The following is a 26,486-nucleotide window of genomic DNA, read 5'->3' as shown; positions in this document are numbered from 1 at the left end:
CTCCTCATTTATCGTTTATCCTTCTCTGTGACGTTATGCGCTGCGGAGTGCATAGTGGGTCACAGAAGGTCATGTTCCTTGCCTCCCACTGCCACGATTCCTCCCCACTATTCCCAGCTTCCCCTTCTCTAAGGCCGCCTGACCTGGCGGAGTGGGGGTCTCTCCTCTACTCGCATTTCACATGAAATGGCTTCAATGACACCCCCCGAACTGTGGGAATTAAGGAGAGTCTACTTGTACAGTGGAACTTCCATAACTGCAGGCCTCCGGTGGTTTAGACTCTCGGAATTTGCACTTACGAAAGGAAAGATCGAGAGCGCGAGTCAGAAAGCCATGCAGGTAGAGGCAGTGGTGGGGGTAAGAGCTACTAGGCGGCCGATTACGCACAGTCCTCGCGCATTGGAGAGAGTGAGCGAAAGAGGTTAAAGAAAGAACGGTCATAGAGGGGAATTGTAATGGTGGGGGAATAGTTCCCCTCGTTCGGTGGGACAGTGCGCACTTACGAAGGTGAGCAGTTATGGAAGTTCCATTGTATAGTGAGGCGGTAAAGGAAGATGAACACATTCAATATGGTTGAAAATAGGCATTGTAATTTTTTAAAGATTTTCATTGACTCTTGCCTCATTGGAGAAAGAGAAGATCAGAAAAGGGCGACGCGATGCTTTGAGCCAGTTCAGAATTTTGTCATCAATTTATATCGAGATAGAAATTTCCACCTGACGATGAAATTTTGTTTCCCACTTCGCGGAGGAGAAATCTGGCTTTGTGCCTGTGCTGACGGAAAATAGCGTCCTGACCACGGGAGGTGAAATGAAGGACCCTTACCCACGTGATAATTCTGCACGTGGACACGTCTCCTTTATTTTCCCTCCCTAGGTAGGGAATATACTATTGAATCTGGGTCAAATCATCTGGGGAAAATGTTGCTATTACCGATTCGTTGAAATCGTCAGATATGCCAGATCCATAATTTAACCCTAAATCGGTAACGTTCAGGTGGAATTCCATAGCCATCTGGCTAGCGTGACGATTCACTTGAGTTATGAATGAAGACACATTATGGATAACTTCTCGGACTTCAGAACTCTTGAGTAGATGATCGATATAAGTATTGTTCTTCCATTTTAAAGAAACAGCTCCCTGAAACTGACATTACAGGAATTATAATCCGAAACTGGCGCCGGCTTCACCGTTTGAAAGAAAGTTATGGAAGATTACAAAGAAAATGGTTGCACTTACTGATGGTAGAAGACCGCAGAGAACAATGAATATCTTCATTTCGATTATTTTTTTCATCTACTCCACTGTGCAGATGACACATTAATGTCATACGTAGCCTCAACCCGAAGAATTTATATGAAATGCACACCACACATAGAAGTTTCGGGAAGTTGACGGAATATATTCCGTGGAATGCCTCATTTCCTAGTGACATATAAAGTATAACATTGAAAAAACCATTTGAGGCGCATTAGATTCTATACTTCGAAACTTCAGAACTTCCCTCATATCATTTTTATGTTTTCTGAGATATAGTTATCGCACAAAACAATGTATCTACGTGCAAAAATCGGGTTTTCATTTTCATCCTCTTTTATTATTCAATTCAATACAGAATTCATGCAATATGCTTATAATTTCGATATATCAAAATGACTCATGTCATGTTCCATGCCGCTTGATGATGCTTCACGAATTGGTGTTCTGTTGTTCGTCCGGGCAGTGAATCTGCAATAGTAAAAATATTTCTATTATAATCCCGAGTTAAAAAGTCTGTTTTCTAGACTTTTCTATATTTACAAGAGACTTACCGACAACCATGTATCTATCCCAGCTTCCTTGTAGAAAGATGGAATGAATCTGTCATGGATTGACTGATACAAGTCTGTCAGGGTGCTATTGTGTCTCTCAATCAGACTTGTAGCTTCGTCGTAAATTCCCTCAATCGCTCCCTCCTCAGCTTCCTTGACTCTCTCTACGACCTGTGGAATTGAAAATTTCTTGAAAGTGATTGCTCTATGATTGGAGAAACTTCAGAATTGTGATCAAATGGTGAAAAAAGCTGTCTAAGATACAATCGCTCATAATTTGACAACAGTCAATCAGACGCGGTCAACAAGACTTCATCAGAAAATCATTTTTCATATTGAACTTCATGAATAGAATAATAATCATCATCGTTGCAACTACGTACTTTGTTTATACAATTGTAGGGAGCTGTCAAGTCATCTCCCAGGAGAAGTCTTCCACAATTATGAAGCGCCTTTTCCAAAATCGCAAATATTTGTCTAATGTCAACAAACTTGCTTTGAAGATCGTGGAATCCTATCCTCCAATTGTCCACAGCTTTCAGTATATATTCCGGCACTTGATTCTGATGTTCCTTATTATCCTCGAGAAGATCCGTAACATATTGTTGACAATCTTCGCTCAATTTTTCCGGTTTGCAGCGAATTTAGCTTTTTTAGGCCCGTACTGAAAGGATAATTCAAGGGTCCGTTGTAGACAACATCATCATAGATGGACTAAATAGTGATGTTGCTATTACCTTTTGTTGGAAACGTTCAGACAGTTCGGATCCATAAGTTGACCGAAGGTCTGTGATATTCGCATGGAAAGCCTCAAACAGGCGTTGAACCTGATGGTCCGTGCCAAACATAAATGTAGACAAATTCTGGATAATCTCTTGGATGTGCGAACTTTTATTTCTGTAGTGGTAAAGATCTTTCTCCGATGGTAAGGAAACAGCTTCCTGAAGCTGATATTATAGAAATCACAGTGTTGTCACGTTAGGTTCAATGTTGAAAAGAAAAAAATTTACGATTGTAAAGAGATAGACAGAAATTTAGGATTATGATTAGATTTACCAATGGCAGAAGAGCGCAGAGAACGAGGAATATCTTCATTTTGAATAATTGATTTCGATCTACTACCAGCTATGGCCGAGGGGTTAATGCCATATGTGGCCGCAGCACATGAATTTATACGTAAGTTTGGTGGGCAGGGATACTATTTCGATCAGACATGTTTCACGTGAACAACTCGCCAGAATTTGGCGGAATATTCCGTCGATTAATTCATTCTCTATTATGATGACCTTGAAAACCCCCATTACAAGCGCATTCAACTCTATACTTCGAAGCTCTTGTAATTTTCCACATTTCCTAAGATACGTCTATCATGCGAAAAGTCCGTACACGTGGAAATAACAGCTAGCTATGATTTATGAATAAATGAAGACATTGAACATTGAACGGTCATTTCGTGACGAACTTTTGAGATTAAAAGGTGAATCACCCATACTCAGGAAAAGATGGAAAAGCCAGAGGGAGGCATCAAACAGTCAGTAAAGGTAAGTATCTAATGAATTCAGATATTTCTGGAATGACTTCCAATTTTATTTTATGACATTATTACACAAGATTTTTCAATTTGACGATCATAATCTCCATATCCGTCGGAAAATATAAGGGTCTCTTCTCTCGTTTTCTCAACCGACTTTTCTCGTCTCGTCTCGTTTTTCTCGGCTCTCACGGCATCACTATATATTATAGGCGAATTGTTTTCCCTCCCCTATAATTTGAGAAAATGGAAAACATGAATACAGATAGGAAAACGATAGGTTCAGTAACACCCGTAATAAATTGTACTTTTTATTTGTCGTATTACCGTATACAATTTTTCTTTGTAATCACGGGGGAGTGGTCAGCAGTCTTCTGTCCTACGGGGCAAAATACCTGAAAAAGTCAAGTTTCCGTCAAAATCCATGATCCTTTCACGTTCGTGAGAAACGTACCTTCAACCAGCTATCTATTCCATTTTCGTCGTAGAACGATGAAATGAATCTGTCGTCAACGGAGTTATGCAGCTTTTTCAATGCTCTCTCTTTAACTCCAACCAAACTCTTAGCCTCATTATTAACTGCCTCAGTCAGATCAGCTTGGAGTATCTTGAGTATGTCTAGATTCTAAAAAGGCAATTTTTCCCCATAAAAACCCGTTCATTTGGATAATTAAGATGATTTTGGGAATATCTTCACGAAGATTTATATAATTTTTCAAAAGAGTATTCCACAGTCTACGCTGCAATTACATACTAGAATGGCGCAGTTGTAGGCAGCTGTCTGGTCAGCTGCAGTCAAGAGAGTACTGCAATTATAAGTGTTCTTTTGGACCTTCGTGAGGACGGTTGTGGCGATATCAAACTCCTGAGTAAGATACATAAATCCCTTTCTACATGATTCTACCGCTGTCGCTACATACTCTGACAGCTCTTTCTGGTGCTTCTCACTGTCTTTGAGAAGATCCGAAATATATTTTGGACAGTCCTTATGGGATTTTGGATTCTCGGCAAATTCAGCGGCTTTAGGCCCATACTGAAATCATCATTGTCGGATTTATTGCAGGAAGTGGCTGATCAGAAGGCTCTGGTAATTATCAATTATTAATGAATGAGTAATACGCATAGGGATTTATAGGAATTCTTTCAGAGTGAAATTTTTTTTCGTCCGGGTCCCTATTCGGGTCCCACTCGGCACTTCTATCCAACCCTACGCATGCGGCTATGGATTCTACACTGTCCCACACTGACAAAAACGAAGGTTCTTCCGAAATACGTCTTTACTTATATTAAGAAACTTCTGATTTGAAAATTTTCAAGAATAAAATATCTTGCACTAAGAAAATGAAAACTTTCGTCGAGTAATTTTGTACTTGTTCTAAAGACGAGGACAATTTCTTGATGACAAGAAAGCAATTTCTCAAACCAAGTAAAATTGAATTGGAAAGCCGCGGCGGTACAGACGGTTACTCTATTAGCAACCTCTCGCCCCCCACAGCCTCAGATTGAAAAAATCGGTTCCACTTGGGATCGAACTCGCAACCTTCCGCACCAAAATTCAGACGAATGATCATAGGACTGTTGCGAACTCAAAAAACTAAGGAGAATCAATGGAACATTCCTGAATCTATGCGACGTTTTGGAGAATATGGTTCAGAAAACTTTAAAGGGTCACGAGTGCCTTTTATGATGTACCATTACCGTAGTGTCTTATTCACGTTGGAAATTACTTCGCAACTCTTCACTACCTTAAATAATATGATGTTGATTACCTTTCGCTGAAAATGTTGATGCGTCTCATTCCCATAACGCGTAAGAAAGCTGCTGATGTTACGATTGAAATCCTCAGTCATGTTCTGAACTTGTTGATTAACATCAAGAATATACGTAGACACATTCGCGATAAGTTGGTTGATTGCAGTAGTTATGTCAACGTAGTAGTGAAGATTTTCTGGAGATACAGCAGCAGCAGCTATCTGGAACTAAAGTAGCAAAAATCTCATTGTAAGTACGTTTTTTCCTCATTCAATTAATTGTTACAATCACTGTTGGAAAGCCGTTGAACTTACGAGCGATAGAAAAGCACAGAGATAGGCGAATATCTTCATTATGATTAATCAGTTGTGCTCTGTCTACGGATAAATGATACGGTAATAGCATATGTCGCCTCAACACCTGAATTTATACGCAAGATCGGCCGTAACTGATTCTGTTTCAATGACCATTGAACCATACGGGAATAACAAAGGGATGATGAAACTTTTTGATTAATACGTAATTTATTACTTCTATTTGATGAACAGTCTTGATGTTGATTGGATTAATATTTACTTCCGTTTCGATTGTTATCTGTTCATTCAAGTAGAAATTAGATGTTTTAATATTTTATGGAGGATGACGGACAGCGATGGGAAGGTGAAGCCGAGGGCTGGAATCTAACTGAAGCTTAAATACCATTAACCTGTCATTAAGATCTTCCAGACGTTAATGACACGTTAATGATGTTCTACTCGCATTAACATGGTACCGCCCTCGGGATACGATGAAGTTCATGAACCGACGGAGATAATGAATCTCGTTAAATGGGGTCATCAGATAAAGTTGGAAGTCATTTCAGAAATATCTGAGTTCATACAATACACGGAGAAAAAAATTTCAGAAAAATTACTGTGACAGCACGGTAAAATGGGTTCATTGAACTGGGGGCTTATTCTCGAAATATTTCCGTGCGCGGAATCGACTCCGTTGACGGAACGCCTGTATGATTCCTATACACAATTCGTCTACGAAGCCACTTCCGTGCACGGAAATATTTCGAGAATAGCCCCCCTGACCCGGAAAAATTCCTGTGCCAGCACCGGAATTTCTGCAGTGCGCTTGCGAAATCGTAAATTACGACGATTATAAATCATAATTTACGACGATTATAAACGTAAATTACGTTTTTATAAACGTAATTTACGATTTCGCAATCGTAAATTACGCTCAAAATCGTCGTAAATTACACTGAGAGAAAAAATTACCTCTGCCGAAAATATATTTATTCCGCTCAAAAATATCGAGATAACTTCGTCTAATAATATAAGATAGGTAGAGTTAACGTATAGTTTGATGTAAATAGATAAATAATTTGTCGCCTCAAAATCTTTTTTTTTCACGTACACGAGTCAAGCGGAAAAGAAGTACACTATTCCGCTGATTACAAAAAAGCTTCGTAAAAGGTTTTGAAATTTTCTGTGGATCAGAGGTTTGATCTTCTCAAACTTATCCGTTTGTGACCTCAGAACTGGACTTTGATTTCTCACTCAATAACTATCAATGGCGGGGAAACAAATGAGTAATATTGGAAATAATAGAGAAAGTCGCAGTAGAGATTATACAGTCGTATTTTTGCTGAAAGAATGGTTCTTCTGTCAGCTCAAACTTCTGCTTTGGGGAAAATTTTTTGGTTTGCAGTCATACAGATTATTATTTATCATGATATTTGAATCCTGGCATTCTACTCGAAAGAATATGTATTCATATGCCACTGTCAGATTTTCAAGTGGAAAGAATAAATTTTTCGCTGCAGAATATTTTCTCGTAGGGAATAATAATCTTGAGACAAGAAAATTTTGTACAGGTGAACATTTATCTTTTCGGCAGAGCTAATTTTTTCTCTCAGTGTACGATGATTTTTTCGTATTTTTGATAAACGTAAAATACGCTTTGTTTAGGCGTAATTAACGTTTTTATTTTGACCGTTGAATACGCTTTTTTAAAGCCTAAATTACTGCTTGATTTCCCCTCTGGCCTTTCCATCTTTTCCTGATTATGGACGATCCACCTCGTAATACCAAAAGTTCCTCACGAAATGACCGTTCAATGTTCAATTTCCTCATTTATTCATAAATCATAGCAAACTGTTATTCGCACGTGTATGAATTTTCCGCATGAGTGCCATATCTTAGGGGATGTGGAGAATTACGAGAGTTGGAAAATATCGAGTTGAATGCGCTTCTTATCAGTTCTCAAGGTCATCGTTTTGTTCACGTGTAGCATATCTAATCGAAATAGAATACGAGCCCACTAAACTTATGTATAAATTCAGGTACTGCGGCCACATATGACATTGACACGTCATCATCGTTGGTAGTAAATCACAGTCAATTCATCAAAATGAAGATATTACTTGTCCTCTGCGCTCTTCTGCCTTTCGTAAGCCTAACCGTAGGGGAGGGTGTGCCTGTACCGCTCACCTAAGAGGAAATGCCAGTTTTATATTTTATATTTCAACTTGAGTATAAAAAACGTATTTGTGAGACTTCTTTAACTATTGATCTCGTTATTCTCGAAGTGTAGACGCCTAATTCTCCTTTGAATCCACAAAATTGATTGAAAATAAAAGAGAGAGCCTATTGAGCGGTACTACCCGCCATCGGGTAATACCGCTCGGCACGATTCCAAAGCCGCTCATAGGGTTTTGCGTGTATCGCTCGCGCCGCAACCTAACCTGTACTCGAGTCCTGTCGAGCAACTATGTGGCCGATCCTATGAGCGGTATTACCGGCTCCGCTCGGCGTCAATAAAATTGTTGATAATTATTGACATGAGTGGAGTTTTGAGTTCGAATTGGTCTCAAATTACGCGTGAAAGTACCACGAATCGAATAACCACAGTTTAATATGAGAATTCAGCGTTTGAAACTATCAAAAATCTTAGTTACAAGTCCACAAATTTTGCACTGTAAAGACCTCAAAACTTCGTTAGGTGTTTTTTCATATTTAAAGTGGTAAATAAAGTGAAATTTTTCCGACAATCACATCCTATCATCAAATTCTTCATGATCAGGAACAGAAAGAAATTTTCAAGTTGATGGTTGTGGAGAAAATCGAGTGAGCGGTACACCCTCCCCTAATCCCAGATTCTTGTCTGCTCCTTCACAATTTTACATTTTTTTCTTCTTAACATCGAAACTAACATTACAATATTATGTTTTCTATAGTATAATTTCCAGGAAGCTGATTCCGTCCTGTCGGAGAAAGATCCTTATCACTACAAAATAAGAAGTTTGCAGCTCCGAGAAGTTATCCAAACTTTAACCAAATTTATGTCTGGCGTGGAAAATCACGTTCTAGATCTATTTGAGGCATTCCATGCGAATATCACAGTTCTTTGGGCAAATTATGGACCCGACCGGTCTCAACATTTCCAAGAAAAGGTAATAAGGACATCACTTTTAGTCCATCTACACTGAGAGAAAAACGACAAAGTTCTCAAACAAGTCTTGCTTGTGCCAAGAAAATGGTTTTTTTTTAAATTATCAAAAAAGGATTTTTTTGTGCTAAACATGCAGAGAATGCGCCAGAATGAAAAATTTTTATCGCAAAAATAGATTTAGTAGTTTTAAAAAAATTCCATTCTCTGTACGGGCAAGAAATGTCATTTCCAGCACTACTCCTTCGTGATTCGATACTCCCACACGTATTTTGCTCCCGAAAAATCTTTGTTTTATGCGAAACAAGGGATAGTAGTTTTTCGTTTCGGCTGTCTAATAATCACAGACAACAAATGAACCCTTAACTGAGACAATAATAATGATATGATAGCAATCTTGTACCTTAGGGATAAAATATTTGTTGATAAATTTTCCTCTATATGAGATATTTTCATCCTGAAAAGGCACCGTCTGCTGTGAATTATCCGCCTCTGAAGCCAAATATTTCATTGCTGTCGAAAGCAGAACAATTATTCATGTTTGAGACTTTCAAATTCGAAGCGAACAAATTCGTTTTTGGCAATTTTCAACTAGTGATTTTGTCGGCTCAAAAAAGACTTGTTTGACCACGTGTTTATTTTTCTCTCAAGGTATGATGATGTTTTCTCCAATAGACCCTTGAATTATGGTTTCAGTACGGGCCTAAAGGGGCGGAATTCGCCGCAAATCCAAAATTAAGCAAAGATTGTCCACGATATATTGCGGATCTTCTCGACGAAAATAAGAAACATCAGGATGAAATGTCGGAATATTTTTCGAAGGCCGTCGATACTTGGAACATAGAATTCAATAGTCTTTATGCCACGTTTGTTAATAATACAGAAATGATGGCGCTTTTGAAGATGGAAATTTATCATTGTGGTATTCTTCTCGTGCAGGAGGACTTGACGCTTCCCTTCAATTGTGTAAACGAAGTATGTAGTTGTAACGATAATGATGATTATTCAGTTTATTGTCAGTTTCATAAGATGTCTTTGTCGTTCATGAAATTTAATATGAATAATGGTTTTCTGATGATGAAGTCTTGCTGACCACGTCTCCTTGACTGTTGCCAAATCATGAGGGAATGCATCTTAGGCAGCTTCTTTCATCATTTGATCACAATTTTATAGGTTCTAGAGAGAGTTACGAAAGCAGAGGAGCACGCGGTTGAAGAAATCGTCACCAAAGCTGCAAATCTGCTTGAGAGAAACAATAATACCCTGACGAGCTTGCACCACTCAATCCAAGACAGATTCATTCCATATTTCTACAACGAAACTGGGATAGATATGTGGTTGTCGGTGAGTCTCTTGTGAATGTAGAAAAGTCATAAAAGCTGACTTTTTCACTGGGGATTACGAGAGAAATATTTTTGCTATTGCAGATATACTGCCCGGACGAACAACAGAAGGCCAGTTCGTGAAGCATCAGCAAGCGGCATGGAGCATGATGTGATATAGTCATACCCTCATGGAAAAATATATATGTGGAAAACATATGGGTCCTATATAATCCATGCATGTCGTACATGAGGGGATATGTGCCAAAATTTAGGGCATATGCCAGTACATGTGAAAATAAAGTACTGGGCCCTGGTTGTGTATGAATTATAGATGAATAATTATATACGATTTCATATAAGACAAGTACATTTTCCCATCCATTTCACTGTTTATAGGGACAGGGAAATATGTGATTGGCTCCGGATCTCGGATAGGGGAGTTCCCCCCACTCTGTTCTATCGTTGAGCAGTGTGAGCCACTGATCTCTATACTAACTGGATGGCTGGTCCCCTGACGCGCGGTTGAGGTAAATTGAAGGGTCACTCAGCGCCCCTATTACCGGACAGGGTACTAAGTTTAGCGTTAGTGCGCATGTTCATTTTCATATTTACATAGTTTATGTAACGGTCACGTGACAATGATCATTACATTTGACGTAAAAAAAATTCGAAAGAAATGGACAGCATTCGGTATGATAAATTTTTTAATGTACATCGCTTTATTCATTTTCTTACATAATATGCTATGAAAGAATCATTATTATTCATTAGCAATTTGAGTTCGGTTGTGACTATCACAGCGATTTGATGTCATATTTTCCTATGTTGGCTGCGATGGGCATCTTCCAGAAGTCCTCAGATAACAATTTATGACGGACAATAATCCTGAAATAAAAAAGTTATTGTTTAACGACAAATTTATGCATTGTCTAATCTCATGCGACACTTACCGCCAGCCAACCATCTATTCCGACTGTGTTATAGAATTCTGGAATGAACCTGTCTTTGATCGACTGATGCAAATTATTCAGAGCTGCATCGTGAATTTGATCCATCTCTGTTGTTCGATTATAAATTGATCCAATCGTCTCATCATCGAGTTTTTTAACATTCGTTAAAACCTAAAAGATTTGTTATTTCTTCAGAAAGAGACAGTGACACACAGTCTTATGAAAAAATGACCTTTTCGACGTCAGAAGATTAAAATCTAGAAAAAATCTCGAAAAATCAGGAAAAATCAATAAAAATTCTGTGCCCGGTATGAAAATTATCGTCAGTATCATACTTTTGCAGTAAATAATTTACGTTTCTACGTGCCCGAAATGGCTAGTTATACCGAACACCCTAGTCAAACTATTGTTGAAAAAAATGGAGACTATTGCTGAAAAAAATGCTTGAAAAAATAATTTGATAGATCAATTTCTTACACTCATCAAAGTTGGAATTGATAGGAAAAATTCTCAACGATTAATGATTACTTTAAGGCTTTTGGACTTTATTTTTCCGCGTTACACTCAACGACTCAACTGGAGTTACATCCTACTTTAACCCTCGATCGGTCGCGTCACGGCACGAGCGCTGTTCTGTCTCGATTTTTATTTTTTACGCTGAAACGTTGTTGAGAAAAAATTTGAAAAAATTGGAATTCCTACTTTCCACCATGTCAAACATTTAAACAATTGTTGTTCAGTGCATCTTTGCACCGATCAAAAATTAAAATTCCTTAAAAATTCGACTCGGTCGAAATCTCTGTGTTTACCCTTTAAATGTCAAATTTTCGCACCGAATGGAACTTCATTTTTGAATAATCTTTTCACTTTTCTCGTTTTATACTGTTATTAATTGTTAGTTGGAAGTTCAAAGTTACTCGTTCAATAATAAATACATAATTTTTTTGAACTTTTTTTTTCTCAAAATGGTAAAATACACGGAACGGCGCAGCGCTCATCATGCGACCAGAGACGTTTGGTGGAGAGGTGCGACCACTCGAGGGTCAAAGAATGATGTCCTTGAATGAAAAACTGTAAATTATCATCAACTATTGACGAAATACATACCTTGAGCGCACAATTGTAAGCAAGCGTCTCATCATCCTGATCTAGGAGAGCACCGCAATCAGCAGCCTCCACCTCGCCGTTAGCAAGCGCGAGTCTTGTGTTAGCTATCGCCTTATGAAACTGGTAGATTCCGTCTTTCCAAGATTGCACAGCCGTAGCTGCGTAACTCGCCAGCTGGCCCTTATGTACTTCATTCTCTCTGAGGAGATCCGCGATGTATTTAGAACAGTCTTTATTCAAATCTGTATTTTTTGCGAACTCCGCGGCTTTCGCTTTATACTGAAATGATAATTGAAGCCGTGAGTAGGTGGCGACAATAAACAGTGAACTTATCAGGATCCAGAAACAAGAAATGAACCCTTAACTGAAACAATATTATTGATATGATAGCAATCTTGTAACTTAGGGATAAAATATTTGTTGATGAATTTCCCTTTATATGAGATATTTTCATCCTGAAAAGGCACCGTCTGGTGTGAATTATCCGCCTCTTGAGCCAAATATTTCGTTGCTGTCGAAAGCAGAACAATTATTCATGTTTGAGACTTTCAAATTCGAACCAAACAAATTCTTTTTTGGCAATTTTCAGCTAGCGATTTTGTTGGCCCAAACATGACTTGTTTGACAACGTGTTTGTTTTTCTCTCAGTGTATGATAATTTCGGTGTTACCTTTATCTCGAACTGTGGGAACCTCTCGACTGCGTAATCTACTCGAAGGGAACTGAGGTTCCGATGGAATTTCTCAGCCAACTGCTGAACCAGAAGGTCAACACCCAACAGGAATGACGACACATTCTGGCTGTACATTCTGATGTTGGTATGGAGAATTGCATACTGATACAGTTCCTTCTCCGTAACCGCACAAATGACTGCCTGCAACCATTATTACATGGATTTACGACCTTCTAGAGATTAGAGGAGACTTCAAGAGAAGTCTCAAATTTTCTAGAAAATTCAAGAAAATTCGCGAGTTTTCTACAAAATTTCTAGAAAATGCTGCGTTAAAAAAAATGTAAACAAGTCAGAGGTTTTCTAGAAAATTCTAGAGAAATCGGAACTGTGCCAGAAAATTTGGGAAAATTCTTAACAAATCATCATTTTTCAATATGATAATAAAATGCAGAAGAGGAGAATTGCCCGGGCAACATCTCCAATTCAAGGAAATTTTTGGATTTTCTAGAATATTCTCAAAAATTCGGGGGTTTTCCGAAAAATTCGAAAGAATTCTTGAGTCGTCTAGAAAAATAAAAAAAATTGACAGCTTTGCATACTGCAACATGCAACATACACTTCTAGAAAATTTGCTCGGAAATTCATGAAAATTTGCGAGTTTTCTACAAAATTTCTAAAAAATTCTGCGTAAAAAAAAATGTAAACAATTCTGGGGTTTTCTAAAAAATTCTAGAGAAATCGTAACTGTTCCAGAAAATTTGGAGAAATTCTTAACAAATCATCATTTTCAATTATGATAATAAAATGCAGAAGAAGAGAATTACCTCGGCAACGCCGGGCGCTTAGTTCTTAATATAAGCAATCGACTCACCAATGGCAGAAGGCAGCAGAGAACACCCAATGTCTTCATTTCGATGAATTGATTCAGATCTATTAGCACCTGTGGATGAACGTTACTACCATGTGTCTCCTCAACGCCTGAATTTATAGGTGAATCTGACCGGAATTACGCTTTGAGCAATTTTGATCCCTCTCCTCCCGTCGCTATATCAAATAGCGAAAACTCGCCCCACTCTGTTTCTCTGAATTATTCACGTCATATGAACTCATTATGATTCGAAGAATTCGAAAACGTAATTTTCAAACTCTGTGCGTATGTATCTGTATATGCAAACAAATTGTTTTGTAATTCCTCGGTAATGAGTCGATGATGGAACTTAATCTCTTTTTTAAATGGAAGTGTCGTCGACCCCTATCCACCAACACTAATTACAATTTAATTCATAGATCAATCATTAGAACTTTCAATTTTTTTAAATTCGTTGTCCCGCGATAACCCAAAAGAAATTTTCTGAATTCATTGAATGATGAATTTAAAAAATAGTTTTCATGTTCTTTGCATCCAGAAAAATGATTTATTTGAATCGAACAGAAACTCTCAAAATGATCAATACGATCTGCTTTCACATGACGTAAAATAAGAGAACTCTTCATTTGAAATTAATCAATTGTTTATTTAATGCTTCGTCATGTCAAAAACCGCCTGCTGAAGGCCGGGCAAAATGGAATACCGTTTTGTGGCCATCTCCAAATGCCAATATCTTCCTTTATAAATAAAGATATTCGTAATTTAAAGATATTCGTAACCCCTACATCGCTAAAATTTCAAGATCGTTTCAGTTTTTGCAAATAACAAGACTAGATTTGTTGTCTGACGGTTCCAATTCAGAATCGCTTTTTCTTTAAAAAAATGTTAATGGATGAATCATTGAAACTTGAACCACGTGCACCCTTACATACAATCATTATTTATATTGTACGTTTACATATCCCAATGACCCCCTGAGCGATTTTCCATATGATCCCAATTCTAAGTATTATGTACTATCGACACTTGTATAAATACCTTGTGTTGATTTATAGAACGATTCCACTAATTGAAAATCGGCTCCGTTGATATCTCCATTGCGAGTAGATAGCCTTTTATTTCACCATGAATTTTCTTTAGCTCGTGACAACAGTATATTTTGTTACGGAGTTTTTTGGCTCGTGGAAGATTTATAGCACGAGCCGAAGGCGAGTGATATAATCCCACGAGCCAAAAAACACTTTTCCCACGAGTATCGAACGATATTTTTCATTACAATGTGTGGAAAAGGGACGTTACTTTGCGTTACTTTGCGAAAAAGTTACTTTTTCGCACAGCATAACGAAAATAGATTATAAATTATGTTATTTCACTTTACAAAATTCATAAATATTATCGTTTTATTATCGTTTGGAAGCAGAATGGGATGAAATAAATAAAAGCTCGTGCCAATTTAGTCTTTGCCTCATCTTAGTGATTGAAAAATATTACCTTTTTCATAAATATTTTATCGTTAAAGAAAGTATGAATACATGTATATATTGACTTCTGCCGAAAAAAAATTTCCCAAGGTTCGAAAAAAATTTCCAGAAAACTCCGACTTCTCAGCCATTAGCGGTCATTACAACGATTTTATTAATCACTCGAATTTATAAAAAATAGACGATCTCAAAAGATTTCCATTTATGCCAATGTTTCGGACACACAAGGTGTCCTTCATCAGGGCAATAATTTATTCTTATTAATCCATTAGTTATTCGTGGATTCTGTCACAATATTCATACCAAAAAAGAAAAAAATAAATAAAACCGACAGGCGATACCAGCCTATCAGAAAAAACAAAAAATTCGGTAATTTTTTCTTGGAAAAAATTTCCGACAAAATTCCAGGCTTTTATGACATCGGGACTGGGTTGCCAATTGTGAAAGTCTCAATTCAAAATCTTTGAAATCTCAAAATAAGGACTTTTTTCTGGCTGTACACAGCAATGATAAATGTGTGAAAATTATCAGTTAATTATCATAATATACCCATCGTCTTAGGAGTGAAGGTCACGTCGTCACGAACATATCGACTCATCAACATAAAATATTGGGTTTAGAAAAAGAGAGTAAGTTACCAATTTTTTTTGGATAATTTTTCATCACACTTTATTACGACACAATTTCGGAAGCAACAGATGACAGAAAATTTCTCATGTACGATGCACACAACACCCCTACGTTGGATTCCCCAAATGACCGTAGAACGAATTTTTGAAAAGTTTTCTCTCATCATCATCTCCCAGCACATCCTCAATAAACTCCCTAAAAAAATCGTCACCCAGTGCTTTACAATCAGAAGAATTGAAAACGAGTTCCCATCGATCTAAGACACACCGCCTAATCCTAACATTCTCAAACAACACCTTACAGAGCCGAATATCTTTCATAAACACCACTTTTCGACCAATACGAATAATATCTTCAATATCTTGCTCTCCAGATAAATTTCTGTAAGTCTTGCAGAGTTCTTCAACAACTTGATAATATCTCGCACATCTTTCCGAGTCCATAATACTCAAGCTTCTAGCCATAATTATCCGCATGTCTTGCTGGCTCACAGCAAGAAAAATATTTTTCCATGACTCAACACACATGATCCAAGGCCAGTCCATGACGATCATCAGGCGATCAATCTCCAGAGGTTCTCCAGATCACAGGCGACCAATCTCACGTAAGATTCAAGCATTCTTCTGCCATGAACAGATCCAAAATCGTCCCAAGTCGGGTTCTTGATGAAGTAGTTAATCTTGATTGCACAGTTAGGATCCCCTTTGGTCATCATATCATTGCGCATGTCTCTCAACCATCTGAACATCCCCCTCGCTATAGACTTCAAGTAGTACCTCAAATGATGCTTCATTGGTCTTGGAAGGTTTAGGTCGTCTAGCTTCTTAATCACGTAGTCATTGATTTCTGGCCATTCGCCGACCGCGAGTATTGCGCGTGCCGCTTCATCCTCACTATATAGAATGCTTTCTATTTTTGATGATACGTCCGACTGTCTCCACAATTGTTGACATATTTTGATCATTGATATGTGTTGGAGAGTCAAGTTTAAGGTGAATTGGTGGTATTCGTAGGACATTTTGTGGAATTGATGATGTATTTGTTTTAGAATTTAATATACCAGTTTTAGTGGGGTAACCTATTGGCAATAATTTTATATTGTTGTCATGATGAGCCTTAAAAAACCCAATGTTTAGTAATGATTCTCGCCACACAATTTGTTGATGATGATTTTATTTAAATTTCACATTTTTCTATGCTGTAAGTAATTGGATACTTTTTTTTTTACTTTTAACTTTTTTAAAAGTTGATATTCTTTTACCATGTAACGGTCAAAGTGAATACAAGTCGGAACAAGATAATAGTTTTAGCATTAATTCACTGATACTGATAAGGTTGACGATTCCATCAGTTTGTTCGACATAATTGTTTATGAATACGGTTCCGCACTGTCAAACGTGCACATCGTCACTATTGTATTGTTTATGTTAGAGTAGAGAATTGAAAACAGACATCATCTGTAGAGACATTTGTCATCTTTAAAGACTCCTGCACGCGGTTTTTCGAGCCGCTCTTTCATTTGAGCCAAAAAAAACATTCATATCTTGTCTGACATCTCTGTTACAAACTCTGGTCATCAACGCTGGTTTTCAGTTGAAATTGGAATTGTTAATTTACACAATAATAGGATTGCATTGACGATTTTTTCTTAACTCACAAAAATCTTCAAACAATTTGCTATCGATTGGTCATAAAATTTTTTGGAAATAATGAAATAGAGGGGATAACGCCTTTTTTTTCAGAGGTGATTTTTCAAAAATTTATTTTAAAAAAAGTACTAACTAGCAAATGTTTTTTATTAGCTCGCAATTTTCTTCAAAACTACTTCAATGAGGAAAAAAATAATAATTTAGATTATCTATACATGAGGGGCTAATTGATCGGATCTCTGATATAGTCGCGACGATATTCTCCTTATTAGAAGAGACATCTGATATGAATTGGTACAGCCCTCTATTGGGTATAACCACCACTAATACTTATTTGGAGGAGAAATGGTGCTTGCCTCTTCTAGAGTGAGAGGATATAACCACATTGAATAGAAGATTAGAAGAGACAGACATAACCAGTAAGGAATAACAACAACTGCAAAAACCGTGAGAGCCGTGAAGAAGCTAAAGAATGATTTTGCACTAAATTATTAACATTTTCAATTTTGTCAGGTATTTGAGACTTCGTAAAAACATAATGGCATCCAGGTTCAGTGGTGCCCTGCAAATAACGAGCCTGGATGATTTTATAACTCCATCGCAGGTAGTTAACCTCAAGAACTCTTTCTGTCAATGATTTAATTATCATTTTTCACTGAGTTCTTATGATTTTTTTTACATCAGGAATGCATAAAACCGATTGAAGTCCTGAAATCAACGAGCAAAACCGGTTCTAAAATAAAAATTCAGGATGACGGGGCTTACGTTCAGCTCAATGAGGTGACAATAATTATCAATAATTATTTATATAAATTTTTAATTGATTATTCAATTCAATAAATTATTTTTCTGTGACCAATTTCACGTGACTCACTGACCAATTAGAATTGAGGATTAGTGATCTGACAGTTTCGATATATTTCGATATAAAACAACTTCACGAAACGCTTATCTTTTTTTCAGATAGGATAATAATAATTCAGTAAGGCAGCAGTAAAATGGTTCAAGTCGATTTTGATTATTCGCCAGTTTTCAATGAATATCTCCCAATCTAAGGGAAATAACAAAATTTTTCTTATGACCTTGTTTGTAGCCCTCAATTCGCTCTACAGAAAAGGTCATTATGAAAATTTCGTCATCTCCCTTAAGGTAACCTCATTTTTACGTCCTATGCTCCAATGTATAACCCCCAGAAACATCAAGATTTTGACGCACATTTTGAATGACAACTCATGATTCCTGTGATCATGAATAGTGAAATTGCAGGAATGTATTTTGGAAACATGTACGATGCGATAAATCAAGTATTTGGATTCTTAGCATATTGTCCATGGTCGTCATTCCCCATTGAAATGTGTCTCATAAAGCTCTGTACAAATGACAATTTCAATTTTTTTCTCTACAAAAATCAATGTGGTAAATCGTGTTGGGACTTTCGGGACAACTTTCTAATTTATTGAAAGAATATATCCTCAAAATTTCAACCCTGTAGCACATTTCCTTCTACTCCCATATGACTACTGCGGAAGTACCTTAAATTCGGAGATATTCCTCGGCCCGATGGCCTGGCGCAGTGGGGTTGTTGCCTCACGTGCGCAATATTCCGAATTCAAATACCGATTGAGTAGAATGGGAAGATCTAACACCATTTTAAAGTCTTGATCATCAAATCAAAATATTTTGTTATTAATATACAAGATATTCAAGTTTAGGATAGAAATAATCCGAAGTCAAGCATGGCAGAATAGATTGGTGACAAAAAACGTTACATTCTTTTTTTAAAAGATGATTCCATGTTTTCATCTCGTTTGTCACTATTCCCTGCATATGACTCGTATAATTGTTTGCTTTGTACAACATAATGTACAGTTAATAAACCTCAATCAGTCACGCATTCTCTCTCTCCCAGAGGGGATCAGAGAAATTGCAGAAGGTGGAGATCACCCTGGCGGACTGTCTCGCCTGTTCCGGCTGCATAACGACAGCCGAGAGTGTCCTGGTGACCCAACAGTCCCAGGAGGAGCTCCTCAGGGTCTTCCAGGAGAACCAAGCCCTCAAATCCCAGAACAAAACCCCAAAGCTCATAGTAGTGAGTCTCTCAGTTCAGCCCGTCCTCTCCCTCGCCCAGAAGTACGACCTTGACCCTGGGGAGACCACCAGGCGACTGTCCGGCTACTTCAAATCACTGGGTGCAGATCTAGTCCTGGAGATGTCGACAGCTGAAGACTTCGCACTGCTGGAGTCTGCGAAGGAATTCACCGAGCGATTCAAGACCCATCAGGAGGGGTCCAAGGGACAGATACCTATGTTGGCATCTTCGTGTCCGGGGTGGGTCTGCTATGCCGAGAAGACCCATGGCAATTTTATTCTACCCTTCATCAGTGTCACCAAGTCGCCGCAGCAGATCATGGGATCTCTTGTCAAGAATTATCTCGCTGAGAGGTGGTGTCTCTCTCCGGAGAGGATTTATCATATCACTTTAATGCCTTGCTACGATAAGAAGCTGGAGGCGTCGAGGGAAGACTTTTATAACAAGTACGAATGATTTTTGACGGGGATACGTCTATGTTGTCATTATGGGGGGGCATTTGGGGGGAAAGTCCTTATGGTTCCTTATCGGCAGTAGCGCCATCTATCGTAATTCTAAAATATTCTAGATTTTTCTTGAAAATTCGAGAAAAATCTCCAGTTTTTGTGGAAATAAATTCCAATATACCGCCAGTTGGTTATTATTGCATGTAAGGAATCCAATTTGTGGATCACAAATTTCGGATGTGAAGAGCATAGACGTATCCAGGTTTGACGTTGGGTTTACATTCCTCAGGAGATCTGGATAATATGAAGACACGAAAATGGCCCATATTATTAGGAGTAAGAACATTCACGCCTATTTTTTCCAGTAGTTGACACATTTGATGGATAAATTCGGCGATTTTTTAAAATCTTACTTTTGATTTTCCTATTGAATTCTTCAACCACATTTTTTTTGCATTCCATGTGACCTTCCGCAGAATCAATTGTATGGAATTTAAAATTACCCAGTTCCTTCTGTTGAATAAAAAATGAATGTTATTGAAAAATGAAGAGTCCTTTGTCCTTGATTATTACGGTTCAATAATTTTCTGCCTAATATTTTGTCCCGTAATATTTTTGCGTAATATTTTTTACCGTAATATAATGGTTCCGTAATATTTGGGCCTGCAACCCAAGGAAGGAATTTTACATTTGAGACTATGAGTATTATCAATCGTTAAAGAAAAAAACAGTGAAATTGAGGAGTTCCAACGGTGGGTCAAGGATTTTCAAATCGAATTCTCAAAGCCCGTTCTTCATCCGCATGTATCGTAATGAAGATGATCAATTCTTGTATTCTTGTATGGGGTCCTGTCGTCAATTACAAAAAAAATTGAATTCTTCACTTTATTTCATCAACAGAGCGAAAGAAACCAGAGACGTTGACTGCGTGATAACAAGCATTGAGCTCGAGCAGATGTTAGAGAACCAGGGAAAGAGTCTGACTGAGGTGGATCCTGCGCCCCTGGACAGGCCCTTCACCACCGATGAGCAATCAGAAGTGGATCTTTGGTCCCACAGGGGCTCTGGCTCCGGCGGATACGCAGACTTCATCTTCGAGTATGCGGCGAAGCATCTCTTTCAGATTTCCGATTCTCGGCTTGACCTGAAGAGTCTAAGGAACCCTGACTTTCAGGAGGGCGTCCTGGAGAGAAATGGAGAGGTCCTCCTCAGGTTTGGGGTGGCCAACGGCTTCAGGAATATCCAGAATCTTGTGCAGAAACTCAAGAGGAACAAGTGCACTTATCACTATGTGGAGGTGATGGCTTGTCCAGCAGGTGAGAATCACTTTTTTCTGAAATCGAAAACTTTCTGAAATTAAAATAAGAGTTCATGCTCCGGATACATGAATGTTGATGTCTCCTCGGTCGTAAGTAAATTATTTAAGTTTTATTTTTCTCCGAAATAGTTTTCGTTAAACTGGACTTGAGACCAGTATAACTTTTTTGCTACTGAATGGTACATTGGGGAGGAAGATATACCAGTCATGAAACTTTAATGATGCCTAAATTTCCCAAAGGTTTGACACGAGCTCTATATGCCCTGGTTAAACTTCTAACAGACGCCGACTAAATTAAAATTAAACTGGTTTAAACTTCCACTGAACATTGATTAAAGCATGACGAAAGCTCGGTTAAACCCTGATTAACCTCCAATTAAATCCCGGCTAAACTCCGATTAAACTTTGACTAAATCCCGACTAAATCGTGATTAAACCTCGATTAAATGCTTTTTAAGGCTATAATTTCAAAGTAAATGACGCGATCGCCATTATCTTCGAACTCGACCGAGATAGCATCCAAACCAATATTTTAAGCCATAATTGAAAAGATCTCGACAATTATTTTTTGCACAATCGTCGAAAAAAATTGTTTAAAAACAACATATTCGAAGTCCTGAGACCAAAATTAGTCATCGTTACATAAAAAAATGGCAATTTCAGATTTGATAAATACAATTCTTCCATTTGGAACCAAAAACTTCAGAATTAAGATGTTTCCCATTTTTTGGCATTTTAACATTTCTTGAATATCAATTTTTTTTGTCAGATTGATTGCTTTTGTTCGCATCACTTGCGAGTGCCAAATTATCTTTAAGATCTATGAAAATTGCGAAAAAATTCCCAATGATGCAGATATTTCTCCCATGAATTTGTTCAATTTCAATTTCTTTCAATTTTTTCAATTTTTTTTTTCATTATTTTGCCTTTTCACACGAAACACCTTAATTCGCGTATTTTCAACAGGATGTCTCAATGGTGGAGCACAAATTCGCCCTCAGGACGGCTCACAGCCCAGGGAATTGGCGCAAAGGCTGGAGAAAAATTATCACGATCTTCCAGAGAGTAAACCTGAAAATAATAAAGTCGTACAGAATTTGTACAAGTCATGGCTGGGCTCGGGCCACACTGACAAGGCCTCGGCATTCCTTCACACTCAGTACCATGAGATTGAAAAGATGAGCAGTGCATTGGCCATGAAATGGTGATATTATTTTATGTTATCGATTAATAAATTGTGAATAAATTGAGATATAAACCCTTTTTTTTCAGTACAACTAATTAAACTCATGTTTCCTGAAAAAATGAACAAAAATAATTTATTTATCAATGTAAATAACAATTGAAAAATGTCTCTTACGTTGTTTTAATAATTAACATAAATTATAATTATTATGGTCATAATTATTTCTCCAACACTTGGACTAGTTTTTAGTTCGTCTCTCTTTCCCATTCACCTTGTGTTTTCTCCCCGCTCTAATTACTGAAGTAATTAACTGAATTGGTCAAATGAAGCCAAGCATTTTTTTCCTGTAATCTTAGACATGAAAAATATTGCTTCAATGCTTGAAATAAAGGCTTAATGCTATCGATAATTATTCTACGCTGTGCAGATGCTAGAGATCACAAGACGAACGTTGTACTGTTGCAGAATGATTTTCATGTCAATTTGGTGGATGGAAAATCGATTGTCATCGATTTTTGAGATATTCCAAATTCAATGAAAAATCATTCGGTGTTTTCAATGGCTAAAAAAATTAATTCGTAAATGGAGATTACTGATTAGACGTGGGATTATTTATATACACATTCAGATGACATAAAAAAATGATTGTTTTTTAATCACTTGATTACTCGTTTCTGCAACAAAGTATGAGCGAATTGTTCAATAAGGAATTTAATAGGGAACAGCAATTGCCAATTAGTTTTTGAAATTCGACTCCTAGCCAGATAATTTCGTTTTGTTTAAAAAATTGCACCATTCATGTAAAATAGCCAGAAGAATCCTCAAAATATTAAAAATATATTCTCGATTCGTTCCGAAATATTTTTAGCCCCCGACTTTTGAAACTTTAGTAGTCTCCCCGTAATTCTGTCTATAAAGAATAAAAAAGTCTCGAATATGCAATTTCCTTTAATCATGAATATAAAGGATCATCACTAATGGAAATTGAATATTGAATCATTTCTTGTTCTGTAAATGACATTGATTCGCGGAATTGGAATGAAGCTAAAAATAGCAAAATGATCGTCAGCGGAAAATTCAATTTAGGGGATATTTAACTGTCCTATTCCGAGTCACATAATCATGTGTACAAATTACATTATATTAATCCGATAAAATTTTTCATCTTCGATTTTTATTCTTTGCTATTTTTTTCATGTATTCTATCAAAATGTGAGGGCATAAATTGAATTGATGGGTATTCTTCCATTATTTGAAAAAATATATCCATTTTAAAACTTTCCGGAGACAGTGAAAAATCGAAATTTTTATTTTCTTGCTGATCACGTATCTCTGTTTATTTTCACTTTCTTCCATTGAAATTGGATCATAGAAAGGGAACATATTGATATTTTTTCGGCATCTAAAAAAAATGGAGGTAGAATGAAAAATAAAAAAGATGGAAATAGTTATATGAAAAATGTAGCATATAAAGAAATTTGTGAACAGTGATGTAATTGTGAAAAATATATAGATCATCATCTCAAAAAAAGTATCAATACTCTCCTTATTATTTAACATAAATATCTCTTCATTTGAAAATGAGAAAACCTGTTCCCACAATTTGTATACTACAATGGGATTAAAATCCAATAAATTTAATTTAATCTAACCGCAATGAAAAATTGTAAAGAAAAGAATAAAATAAATTAATATAATATAATCTAGTGTTTTTTAAGTGCGAAAGAGTTTGTACATTACTTAAAAACATTTGTACCCCCCTAGATTCGCCTAAGACAAACCTTCTGCTGTCGAATCTTTCGCAAGTTTCAGCTTCATGGAATTGGGAGGCACTGGAAGGAGAAAAAATAAGTGTAAGGATGTGTTTTTGAGGAAGAAATGTGCGAGGAAAATTTGAGATAAAAAATGTCGGGGGAATTTCGTGAGAGAAGAAAAGTCGATGAACCTTTCACATTTTATCAAATATATCGAGAACTTCAAGAGATAGAGAATGGATTTTTGGCTTGAGTCAAAATGGGATTAATATTAGGACCTGAAATAAGGGATTAGGGTAATCAAATCAATGGGACAATGAAACTAATTGAGCTTCGTTTTTCTTTGGATTTTTGAGTCAAAATGGCTCAGAAAGCTCTCCGGCTGTCGGTTGAGACCAAATTAATCTCCCCTTCTCCGATTCTCGATACATACGAGAACCTCAGGAGCTCCATCACTCAATCTCCTCCAAAAGTCCGTGCAAAATGATAAAGATTATCTCGTGTTATCATTCACAATGATATTATCATTATCCACATAATCCTGTGATTTTTTATCAAGCTCAATGTCCGTACTGAATCCATCCTCAATGTACCTTATTTCGTCACTTTCAGTTGTGAAAATTTTCTCACCACTTTCACCCAAATAATCATTGCAATTATTCACTTTAATCAACCACTCCTGACTGCTCGACACATCTCTGGACACAACCAGAAACAACTCCTTCTCCTTACTCTCAATTTGGTCCTTCAGGTATGTCAGCAAGTCGTCGTCCTTGCCGATCAGCTGGGGTGAATCGAGCTTCGAGTCGAGATTGTAAAAGGCACCTTGGATTTTCTTCAGGGCTATCCAGTGACGTTTCTTCAGGGGTAGAAGAACAAAACCCAGTTTGTATTCTGTGGGAACGTTGAGGATGAAGCCGTCTATGTTGTCGAGATTCAGACACTTTGGATCCCTTGGGAATAATCGTAAAAAATTATTTTTTGAATGAAATTTCATTTTCCGATGAGTTTTCGAGGAATATCTGCGAATCTACGGGAGATAGCAAAATTTTCGTGAAGACCTTTTTTGTAGAGCGCATTGAGGACTACAAAAAAGGTCATGACGAAAATTGTGCTATACCCCTTGGATTCCGAGATATTCGGTGACAACTGGTCGATGGTGAAAATCGACTTTAATAGTTTTACTTAATTTAAACTCGGATTTTTAAAAAAATAAGGAAAATTCTCTCACCTTCTCTTGTCAAACCAGATAGCCTCGCAGCCCTTCCTCTGTAGTGCAGCCATGATAACGTTGATATCATAATTCCCCAGTCCCAAGAGTGACTTGTGAGGATTAATCCAGACATCAGGACTCAATCCGTAACAAATCTGATCCAGCTCCGCTTTACTGAAGCCCCTCTCTTGAAAGAGGTTATTCAGGGCGTGCAGGGCGCACAGCTCCTTCACCTGAAACCCCAATGATCCTTTAAAGTAGCTCTACCCTTACGGTAAATGGAAAGATTATTGAAAACTGCAAAAAATTGCAGAAAACTCGATTAAATTCGGAATTCTAATTTTTCTCTCAATTTAAGGCCCGGGTGTACTATCTTTCGAATGTTATCTCGATGTTTTTTTTCATCTTTCGTCATCTGAAATTGCCAATTGAGTCCTGCATCATGCAGAAGTTTTGAAAAATTATGAATGAATAATGAAAAAAAAGTAGAAAAAATTCTTAATTTTTTCAAAGAGCATTTTTAATTTATATTCAGAATAAGTTGAATAACAAGAAATTGAAAATAACAGCTAATAAATAATTTGCCACAGCGAATCAATTATTTGTAATTTCTACTTTTTTCAACTCATTCTGAATCTCAATTAAAAACGCTCTTTGAAAAAGTTCATAATTTTTTCTATTTTTTTTTATCCTTCTATCATAATTTTTGGGATAGAATGATAATTTTTGTACATTACTTAAAAATATTTATTATAGGGGAGAGTGGGCTAAAATGAGCACTTTTTGCTTTTTTTGAAATATTCATGACGTGTTGAATTGTTCATGAAATGGAATAATGTTATTTTTCCATTAAAAGAGCAATGATTCCTCTTCGTGATGACCTTAGACTGAGCTCAATTGACAAATCTGTTTCTGAGTTATGAATACTTTTAAAAAAGTCAAGTGTCCAGTTTACCCCACTCTCCCCTAAAACTGCAAAAACAATCCTAAAGTTCGATCAAGCCCTGAAAAGACCCCTAGGGGGTCACCCTCACCTGTCTCTCATGATAAATCGGTCCAGTCATGTCCCCCTGACCACTGGCCACCATCTTCGCACTACATATCTCCCCCAATCTCCCCAGAAACCGCAACAAAAACTCAATCGTCACCTCCAAAAAATAAATAATCACTTCCCCGATCGTCTCCTGACGTTTCTGATCCCTCTCGGAGGTCTCCCCCGATGACAAAACTGAAAAAACGTCGTCAGAGCCTTCGTCAACTCT

At 37.2% G+C, this 26,486-nt stretch overlaps 5 protein-coding genes across 10 annotated transcripts in view; 2 read left to right on the top strand and 3 right to left on the bottom strand.

The window, feature by feature from the left end:
- LOC107036627 overlaps positions 1 to 1,413 on the bottom strand; it is a 2,867-nt gene extending 1,454 nt beyond the window's left edge. Inside the window, exons 1-2 of the mRNA XM_015254702.2 lie at positions 1,240 to 1,413; positions 934 to 1,146 (exon numbers count right to left, since the gene is read on the bottom strand). Coding sequence (XP_015110188.1) covers positions 934 to 1,146; positions 1,240 to 1,296 — 270 coding nt within the window. The 5' untranslated portion in view covers positions 1,297 to 1,413. The remainder of the gene's footprint in view (positions 1 to 933; positions 1,147 to 1,239) is intronic.
- A 6,980-nt stretch (positions 1,414 to 8,393) lies between these two features.
- On the top strand, positions 8,394 to 10,023 carry LOC107036626. Its single transcript, XM_015254701.1, has 4 exons — positions 8,394 to 8,539; positions 9,232 to 9,510; positions 9,709 to 9,879; positions 9,963 to 10,023. Exons 1-4 carry the CDS (start codon positions 8,429 to 8,431, stop codon positions 9,999 to 10,001), a joined length of 600 nt encoding a protein of 199 aa, XP_015110187.1. The 5' UTR covers positions 8,394 to 8,428; the 3' UTR covers positions 10,002 to 10,023.
- Positions 10,024 to 10,645: 622 nt separating this feature from the next.
- LOC107036625 lies at positions 10,646 to 13,543 on the bottom strand. The gene is made up of 5 exons (XM_015254700.1): positions 13,462 to 13,543; positions 12,588 to 12,791; positions 11,918 to 12,196; positions 10,811 to 10,981; positions 10,646 to 10,745 (listed from the first exon to the last, which is right to left on the bottom strand). Exons 1-5 carry the CDS (start codon positions 13,498 to 13,500, stop codon positions 10,728 to 10,730), a joined length of 711 nt encoding a protein of 236 aa, XP_015110186.1. The 5' UTR covers positions 13,501 to 13,543; the 3' UTR covers positions 10,646 to 10,727.
- Positions 13,544 to 16,419: 2,876 nt separating this feature from the next.
- Positions 16,420 to 22,460, top strand: LOC107036623 (probable cytosolic Fe-S cluster assembly factor AAEL012261). Of its 6 annotated transcripts, XM_015254695.2 has the most exons (8): positions 16,420 to 16,561; positions 16,618 to 16,769; positions 17,467 to 17,665; positions 17,732 to 17,822; positions 17,903 to 17,998; positions 19,128 to 19,753; positions 20,654 to 21,069; positions 22,038 to 22,460. In XM_015254695.2, the coding sequence occupies exons 4-8, from the start codon at positions 17,757 to 17,759 to the stop codon at positions 22,277 to 22,279; spliced, it is 1,446 nt and encodes a 481-aa protein (XP_015110181.1). In that variant the 5' UTR covers positions 16,420 to 16,561; positions 16,618 to 16,769; positions 17,467 to 17,665; positions 17,732 to 17,756; the 3' UTR covers positions 22,280 to 22,460. The 6 variants fall into 6 exon arrangements, with proteins under 6 accessions (XP_015110181.1, XP_015110184.1, XP_015110183.1 ...); XM_015254698.2 differs by lacking the exon at positions 16,618 to 16,769 and having other exon boundaries at positions 17,491 to 17,665; XM_015254697.2 differs by lacking the exon at positions 16,618 to 16,769.
- Positions 22,461 to 23,989: 1,529 nt separating this feature from the next.
- On the bottom strand, positions 23,990 to 26,482 carry LOC107036599 (josephin-2). Its single transcript, XM_015254657.1, has 3 exons — positions 26,259 to 26,482; positions 25,243 to 25,457; positions 23,990 to 24,964 (listed from the first exon to the last, which is right to left on the bottom strand). Exons 1-3 carry the CDS (start codon positions 26,310 to 26,312, stop codon positions 24,505 to 24,507), a joined length of 729 nt encoding a protein of 242 aa, XP_015110143.1. The 5' UTR covers positions 26,313 to 26,482; the 3' UTR covers positions 23,990 to 24,504.
- Between the last annotated feature and the right edge of the window lie 4 nt (positions 26,483 to 26,486).

Source organism: Diachasma alloeum, unplaced genomic scaffold (genome assembly GCF_001412515.2).
Source record: "Diachasma alloeum isolate Michigan unplaced genomic scaffold, Dall2.0 Dall_scaffold_00210, whole genome shotgun sequence".
In the NCBI taxonomy this organism is placed as follows: domain Eukaryota; kingdom Metazoa; phylum Arthropoda; class Insecta; order Hymenoptera; family Braconidae; genus Diachasma; species Diachasma alloeum.
This window is presented reverse-complemented; position numbering and strand designations above follow the sequence as displayed.

Bases quoted from the DNA above. Each gene is read 5' to 3' on its own strand.
- LOC107036625 (XM_015254700.1), bottom strand. From the start codon at position 13,500: ATGAAGACATTGGGTGTTCTCTGCTGCCTTCTGCCATTG. The intron at 12,197-12,587 runs GTAACACCGAAA...TTATCATTTCAG, and splicing joins TCCCACAGTTCGAGATAAAG to TATAAAGCGAAAGCCGCGGA. The intron at 10,982-11,917 runs GTATGTATTTCG...CAAATCTTTTAG, and splicing joins CTTACAATTGTGCGCTCAAG to GTTTTAACGAATGTTAAAAA.
- LOC107036599 (XM_015254657.1), bottom strand. From the start codon at position 26,312: ATGGTGGCCAGTGGTCAGGGGGACATGACTGGACCGATTTATCATGAG. The intron at 25,458-26,258 runs GTGAGGGTGACC...TTGGGGTTTCAG, and splicing joins CGATTTATCATGAGAGACAG to GTGAAGGAGCTGTGCGCCCT. The intron at 24,965-25,242 runs GTGAGAGAATTT...ATTATTCCCAAG, and splicing joins ATCTGGTTTGACAAGAGAAG to GGATCCAAAGTGTCTGAATC.
- LOC107036626 (XM_015254701.1), top strand. From the start codon at position 8,429: ATGTCTGGCGTGGAAAATCACGTTCTAGATCTATTTGAGGCATTCCAT. The intron at 8,540-9,231 runs GTAATAAGGACA...TTATGGTTTCAG, and splicing joins CTCAACATTTCCAAGAAAAG to TACGGGCCTAAAGGGGCGGA. The intron at 9,880-9,962 runs GTGAGTCTCTTG...TTGCTATTGCAG, and splicing joins GGATAGATATGTGGTTGTCG to ATATACTGCCCGGACGAACA.
- LOC107036623 (XM_015254698.2), top strand. From the start codon at position 17,757: ATGGCATCCAGGTTCAGTGGTGCCCTGCAAATAACGAGCCTGGATGAT. The intron at 17,999-19,127 runs GTGACAATAATT...TCTCTCTCCCAG, and splicing joins CTTACGTTCAGCTCAATGAG to AGGGGATCAGAGAAATTGCA. The intron at 21,070-22,037 runs GTGAGAATCACT...TATTTTCAACAG, and splicing joins GGTGATGGCTTGTCCAGCAG to GATGTCTCAATGGTGGAGCA.